The 7,307-nt window shown below is 49.9% G+C and overlaps 1 protein-coding gene across 1 annotated transcript; it reads right to left on the bottom strand.

The window, feature by feature from the left end:
- Positions 1–606: 606 nt before the first annotated feature.
- On the bottom strand, positions 607–6,476 carry CD207 (CD207 molecule). The gene is made up of 6 exons (XM_064494251.1): positions 6,368–6,476; positions 6,194–6,310; positions 4,393–4,767; positions 3,078–3,229; positions 1,971–2,089; positions 607–1,484 (listed from the first exon to the last, which is right to left on the bottom strand). The coding sequence occupies exons 1-6, from the start codon at positions 6,474–6,476 to the stop codon at positions 1,334–1,336; spliced, it is 1,023 nt and encodes a 340-aa protein (XP_064350321.1). The 3' UTR covers positions 607–1,333.
- Between the last annotated feature and the right edge of the window lie 831 nt (positions 6,477–7,307).

Genomic DNA, 7,307 nt, shown 5'->3' with positions numbered 1-7,307 from the left:
GCTGCAAATGGCATTATTTCATTCCTTTTTATGGCTGAATAATATTCCATTGTGTATATATACCACATCTTCTTTATCCAGTCATCTGTCAATGGACATTTAGAGTGCTTCCGTGTCTTGGCTGTTGTAAACAGGCTTGCACCTTTCTCCAAGGAAGATTGCAAATGCTACTTCTGCTGCTAACTTGAGAAGGTGGGGCTGGAACCTGGAACTTACCTAAAACAAGAGGCTGCTCTTTGTGAAAGAAGGATGAAAAAACATGACACACAGCCAGAGAACAGAAGATGGTCCGTGAACATCCGTGAGGAGAGACTGCCAACAGGGTGGTGATGCTGCAGACACTGGCGCCGCGCTCTGCCGCATTTCAGTCAAAACCAGAGGTAAGTTCTGCTCATATGTTACCGCATTTCTGGGGCTACAACTTTCCTACTCTTTGTCCTTTTTGAACTCCCGTTTCCTGAGGACACCCCAGAACTTCATGTCAGGCAAAGCTTATGTCCTCCCCTCAACATTCACCTGTACCTCCAGGGACAAAAGCAACAGAAGAGACTGGCCTTTACCCAGGCGGCATTTTATTCAGATGAAGCTTGGAGATGCCCTCTTTACTGAAGACCACTTCCCCTGTGCCCTGGGAAGAGAGGAAATGCAGGAGAAAGTGGAGGGGTAAGGAGGTGAGGCAGAGGGGCTGGGCAGACAGACGGGCCCCAGAGTTTAGTGAGGGAGGTGGAGGGAGAAGGCAAATGGATGCTGATCTAGCTCTAAGGAGACACATTTCCATGGCAGCCCCTGATCTGGACCAGTTGAGCCCATCCTAGAGAGGAAGGGGCTCCGATCTCAGAGGACAGGGATGAAGGGGCCACGGGGACATGGCATGAAGAAGGTCACCAAGAACAGAGCTCCTCCCACTGAGAACACAGCCGCCTAAGCAGGCAACTGGGAATTGTGGGGGTCAACCAGAAAAGCCCTGAGTCTCAGTCTCAGGAGAACTGCTTGGGTGGTCGGAAGCAACCTTCATGCAATGAAACTGAGGGTTCTCTGAAGGGATGGGACCCCAGGTGCTGCCCCAGCTTGTGGGTCCTGATTCACCTCACTGGGGCAGTTTGAATGCATAATCCTCTCCACCTTCACCTCCTATTTTAACCCGAGATCTTCTTTCCATTTCAGCTCAGAGAATTCCCAGCCAAAGCAGATGGACTCCAGGCTGCCTTTAGGACAATTTTAAAGCAAGAAAAATTCAGGGTCAGAGTCACCCTGGAGTGTAGATGAGAGAGTGCCATTTCCTCGCATTCAGCAAACATTGTAGCTCAAAATGCAAGCTTGGGGGCCAGTCCTGTCATGGCTCTGATGGGATATAGGGTCGTTTACAGATGAAGAGAAACGTATTGTCACAGGAGGCATCATTCCACGACCGAAGTGAGGACTGCTTTATATTGGCACAATGTTCGTTGTTCCCAGTGTTGTTGGGCTCACCCGGAATCCAGAACCTACCAAAAGAAAAAGCAAAGAAAAATGTATTTTCAGGGAATAAATGAGTGACTTCAACCCCAGCTTTGGTCCTGGATGATAGCATAGCAAGTCTTTGCACCCATGCCCGAGAAGAAGGGGACTGGTGAACTGTCAACCTCTGTGTCTGCAATTGCCCCCCAAGTCAAGGCCAAGTCAGCCCACCCATCTCGAAGCCCTGCACAAACCCACAGTGCAACGACCTAGACTTAGAAGGGGGTCCCTGCCAAGGCTGGGTGGACGGCCATGCTGCCAAGCCCCGGAAGGCATGGATAGGCCAAGGGTTTGTTCCTGGTCCCACAGCTGATTGTGGTAAGGATCAGCTCAATCTCTGTTCAGTGCTCCTGCCACCCGAGAACAGAGAAAAACCACAAACCCTATGGGTGGGGGGAACATTACTCCACTCCTCCAGCCCTGGTCCTGTCCCAAGGAAAGTCAGCCTGGGAAGGGGGGCTCTCCAGGCTTACCTCGCACTCTGGACCTTGTTGAATGGGGTATCATCCACCCAGTACCAGTCCCCCTCACTTCCTGCTTTGGTCAGGCCAATCCAGTATAAAAGTCCGCCTGCCATCTTGTAGAGAAACTCCTGCAGGAAAGACAGAATGAGCAGAGGTTCTGCGACGACTCAGAGTTGGAGCATCTGTCTCTCTGGGTGTTCATCCGTCCTCTGTGACAGCCCCGGAACCCACAGTCACATCACTCACACTGACCTCTCTCAAGCCTCTTCCCCTCCCTGCCACTCACAGACTCGGGACTCAAGCATTTGTATCCCTCGGGAGGCAGGTGCTGGAGTACAAGAAAGACTCAGCTAAACCCCAGAGCAGGAGCCCTGGAGAATGGCTCAGGTAATGACAGCTAAATTTAGTGAGCACTTAATAAGTGCAAGGCACTAGGCCTTCACGTGCATTTACTCATTTATTCTCCGAGGCAGGCACTTTATCATGTATGTTTCATCGATGAATAGGCTGGGGCCTAATGAAGGTGAGTGATGCACCCAGGGCTCTAGGACTAGCTAGGGGCAGGGTCGGGACTCTAGATTCTGACTCCAGAGCCCATGTTCTGACCTGCTTTTCCAGCCCACCTCCAGATGAAGGGAGCTTGTTCAATCTTCTCCCTCACCAGGTGGGGGGATGTCTTGGGCTAGACAGTGTCGTTAACACTATTCACAAATCTTTCTGTTTGGGGGGCACATGGAAAGATTGTACTATCCTGCCCTCTTTGGTGCTAGGAATATTGCCTCATTTGCTTTGGCCAATGAAATGTGAGCAGAAGTGATGTCTGTTATTTCCAGGCAGAAGCTTTCAGAGCCAACACACAATTTGCCATGTTCTCTTTTCTCATCTTAGCAATTGTGGAAACATATGCTGAGATGAAGTCTCCTTTGGCTTGGCTCCTGGAGTAACCACAATGAGCAGAACCCCTGGCCACTTGTAGGACATGTAGTGTATAAGTGAGAAGTAATTCTGAAGAATTATTGATATTTGGGGGTTTTTTCACCATAGCATAATCTTGCCCATCCTCACTGATACAGCTAAAAATACACCCCTTCCTAGAGCCCACAGGACAGCACTCACCTGTTCACTCTCTGAGGTCACTGAGGTCAGGTGTGAATTCCTGGACATACAGAACTGCTCGGCACTGTACCATGTCTTTGAAATTCGAGAAAAATAATAGAAGTTCCCCCTGAAGTACTTCCAGCCTTGAGAAGCTGCCTGTAGAATGTCATCTGGGGAACAAGGGTGAAATGTGAACACTGGTGTTTCTGTTATCTCTGTGCTGGCTAGGCAGGGTTACTTGAATGGGATCCCAGAGACAGAGTGAATGCGTCTGGGCGCTGAGGTCTTTGGTTTCTTGTAAGAGTTTAGGGACACTCCCTCAGATCCTGAAAGTCTGAGTGAGACTGGTAAGATCTTCAGGCTCAGAGAAGGGAGAGTGAGAGAGGATGGATCAAGAATCAGTCTCTGTAAACACCCCAGTGTTCACAGCAGCGCTATTTACAATAGCCAAGACACAGGAGCAACCTAAATATCTATCAACAGACAACTGGATTAAGAAGTTGTGGTATATCTATACAATGGAATACTACTCAGCCATAAAAAAGAATGAAATAATACCATTTGCAGCAACATGGATGGACCTGGAGATTGTTATTCTAAGTGAAGTAAGCCAGAAAGAGAAAGAAAAATATCATATCACTTATATGTGAAAGGCACAAATGAACTTATCTACAAAACAGAAAGAGATTCATACACATAGGAAACAAACTTATGGTTACCAGGGGGGAATAGGGGTGGGAAGGGATAAACTGGGAGTTTGAGATTTGCAGATATTAACTACTATATATATAATAGATAAATGACAACTTTATACTGTATAGCACAGGGAACTATATTCAATATCTTGTAGTAATTTATAGTGAAAAAATATGAAAACAAATATATGTATGTTCCTATATGACTGAAGTATTGTGCTGTACACAAGAAATTGACACATTGTAAACTGACTATACTTCAATATAAATAAAAAAAGGCTCAATCTCTCCACAAGGGATGAGTAATTCTCCATGCGCCGTCACAAGTGACTGAGCCCCTGGGCTCTAGGTAAGGAGCTAATGGAAAATGGCTAGGTGTGGGTCAGAACAGAGGGACTCGGTAATGCCATCACATTCCATGCCTTGGTGTGGGCGCCGAGGCTGGGCCCTGGTCCCTTCCCTCCTGAACAGCCCCTAAGCCCATCTCATGCTGAGCCCTCTCTTCTTAACTGGAGCTGTGCCTGCCCAGCTCCTCTCTCTCTTCCCTCCACACCCCAGCCCCATGGCCTCATGCCTGAAATTGGCAAAGTCCTACAGGCCACAGGTCAGCTTGCAACGTTCTTTCCCAGGTCACTTACTTTGCTGTTTGAGCAACTTGCTGATGTTCTCTAAACTGCTCTGGAGTCCCTGGACCTTTGCATTTAAAGCGCTGGCTTTGTCCAGATCTCTTTGTAACCCTGGGATTTGGGCATTTAACTTATCAACTGCTTCCCAACTACTTGTTAGTGTCTGGATCCGTGCATTGGCTTCCTTCACACCGGTTTCCAGCCTCCGGATCTGAGATCGCATGTGATCCAGGCTGGCATTCACCATCTGGACCTGCACGCCAGCTGCTTCCACGCCGCCTCTGTTCCTCTTAACTTCAGAACTCAGGGCGCTGATGTTGTCCACACGGCTTTCCAGCACCTGGGCGTTGGTCTTGACATCTGATATTGTGCCCAGAAACCAGGGATCTGGATTTGAGAAGGTCAAGAGGTCAGCCAAGGGGAACCCCAGGGGCTGAAAGGAGGTGTTGCCAGGGTGGTAAAAGGAATGGAAAGGATGCGCTCAAGTTTCCCAAGGATCCAACCCAAGGAGCAGTGGCCTGCCCTTCACTAATTTATAATGTACTCATTCATAATGTACTCATTCAACACACGTGCCGTGGGCATCTTCCATGTGCCAGGAGCTCTGGTAGATGCAGATGATGCAAAGATTGATAAAACACAGGCTCTCTGTTAGAGGACCTCACAGGCCAGCAGAAGTAGGGATTGGAACCCAGTCCCAAATTTTCTTGGAGTGTTCAGGGCACATTTGGTAAAGGGCTGCCTTCCATCACCCCCTTGTCGCCCTTGCCACATCCCTCTGGGCCCCATCACTTGATTCCCAGCCCTCTCTTTACAGAGACACCTGCAGGGGCCCCCAGCTAGGGCAGCACCACCCCTCCCATGACTGCCCATAGTCCCTTCATGGCAATGGGAGGGACCAGTCATGCAGATTTCTAATCTGGAAGTGGCTTCTCCAAAGAAAGAACATGAAAAGGGAGAGTTCTGAATCCATTTCTCCCCTTCCCTTGTCCCACCCCTGTCACACTCTGCTCAGGCCACAGGCTCAGGTGCCGTAGAAGAAACCAAAAGAAACCAAATGGGTTCAAAGCAGAGGAGACTCTGCTCAGAGCCTGCCAGTCCAAGACTGGAGATTTCCCGAAGCCTTGAAGGGAGAAGACAGAACTTCCTTCTCTCTGCTTTCTGGAGACCTAATGAGAGAAAGAAACTTCTACCAGCAGCAGAGGCCGTGAGGCTTGGCAAAGCCAGAAGAGGATGAAAGATGAGTCACTCGTCCAGTGAAGAAGTGAGAAATCTCCCTTGACATAATCTTTGTGGGAACCGGAGGATGAAAGGAGGATGAAGGGGTCCTGGTGAGGGGTGAGGGGCGTGAACTGTGGAGATCTGTTGGTTTGCTGGTCAGGTTCTCCATCTAGTAGCAGGGGCTGAGGATACAATTGGGACTCCATCCCCTGTAGGGTCAGGAAACATCCTGCTCACTGGTGGGAGCTGCCCACGAGGCTCTGTATCGAAGGGACCCAGTGCTCAGAGAGGAAGGAGAAAATGACAGAGGATGAAGATGGGCGCAGGTTCCCTGAGGACAAAAGAGCCGCACCCTTGAGCACAAGCATGCTGCTCCCAGTCAGGACCCTCTCCCTGGAACTGGAAAGAAAGGAGCAGCAGCTGATCTTACTGGGGATGGAGGACTCTCTGACTGCACGTGGAAAGAGGGGAAATGATGAAAAGGCCACAGGCGGGAGGGACCACTAGAGAGCAGGAGAGAGAGGGTCTGGATGTCGAGGGAACTGACCAGCCGTGGAGAAGGGCTGAGCCCGGATCAAAGCCGAGGACTTACAGAGAATGGCCTGCAGCAGGACCGAGGCGAGCAGGACCAGCGTCAGGAAGATGACCGCAGCGCCGACGGTGAGACATCTCCCCAGAACCAGAGACCGACCTGTCTTGGGAGGAGGATCTGCGGAAAGAAAAGGAGAACATTTGTTGAAGGACCAGCAAACAGCAGGTTGGGCGCCAAGCTCCGAGCAGGCTTTGCGCAGGTTCTTGCCTCGAGGCCACAGGGAGACATTCTGTTTATCTACAGTGAAGTGCGCGTCGGGGACCTCGCTCTCGGCGCCCTTCATCCTGCACGCTCACCCTCGTGGCACAGATGCCCCTGGTCGGCTGCCTCCACAAGGACCTTTTATCTGGAGGAAATGGGAAGTGGGTGCCCCAGAGGTCACTGTGTCATCCCAAAGTTCCCCGTTTCTGGCTGAGACACCTCGCCTGGCCTAGACCACAGCACAGTCCTCTCCTTAAAGATCTGAGCTTTCAGGAAGAGGCCTTTGTCACCTTCTCTGGGGGTCTGTTACATGGACACTTTAACCATCTTGTCCTCAAGCTCTCCCATTTCTCTTATAAGATGACCTTCACCCATCAGCCAGCCAGCCAGCCATTCATCCCACAAATATAGATGGAGTGCCTTCTAGGTACCAGGGACCGCACAAGGACTGAGCCGCAGAGATGCATAGCTCACAGTGCTCCCACCGTCTGGTAGGAAAGACAGACTTGAGCAAATAATTTACAATACAGGGTGATGAGTATAACAGATGAATGTGCACAGTTCAAAGGAAGTTCAGAAACTGGAATAATGGTTTTAAAAATTTCCAAGTTGAGGGATCAGCATATTCAAAACATAAGGGGCAGAAGATAGCATGGTGCTTCCGGCGAATCGTAAGGTTTTTGGTGCTGTTGGAGGATATAGTATATGACAGGAGCAGGGAGGGTATGAGCTAAGGAGGCATCTGGGGTCAGATCATAAAGATCCTCTTGGGCCACGTTAAGGAGCTTGAACTCTGGTCTGCGGGTGGTATGGAGCCAGTGAAACACTTCAGGCAGGAGAGAGACAAGGACAGGAACATTGAAGACAGATCACTCTGATCACAGTGAGGAGCATAGACCAGGGTAGAAGTAGG

The sequence above is a fragment of the Camelus dromedarius genome, chromosome 15 (genome assembly GCF_036321535.1).
Source record: "Camelus dromedarius isolate mCamDro1 chromosome 15, mCamDro1.pat, whole genome shotgun sequence".
Lineage (NCBI taxonomy): Eukaryota > Metazoa > Chordata > Mammalia > Artiodactyla > Camelidae > Camelus > Camelus dromedarius.
Note: the sequence above shows the minus strand (reverse complement) of the source record. Positions and strands in the feature narration are given on the sequence as shown.

What these genes read in the sequence shown, in the direction of transcription:
- CD207 (XM_064494251.1), bottom strand. Translation starts at nt 6,476, where the DNA reads ATGAAGGGCGCCGAGAGCGAGGTCCCCGACGCGCACTTCACTGTAGAT. An exon ending in TGACCTCAGAGAGTGAACAG is followed by an intron (nt 2,090 to 3,077) that starts GTGAGTGCTGTC and finishes TCTTTCCTGCAG; the next exon opens with GAGTTTCTCTACAAGATGGC. An exon ending in AACAAGGTCCAGAGTGCGAG is followed by an intron (nt 1,485 to 1,970) that starts GTAAGCCTGGAG and finishes TTCTTTTGGTAG; the next exon opens with GTTCTGGATTCCGGGTGAGC.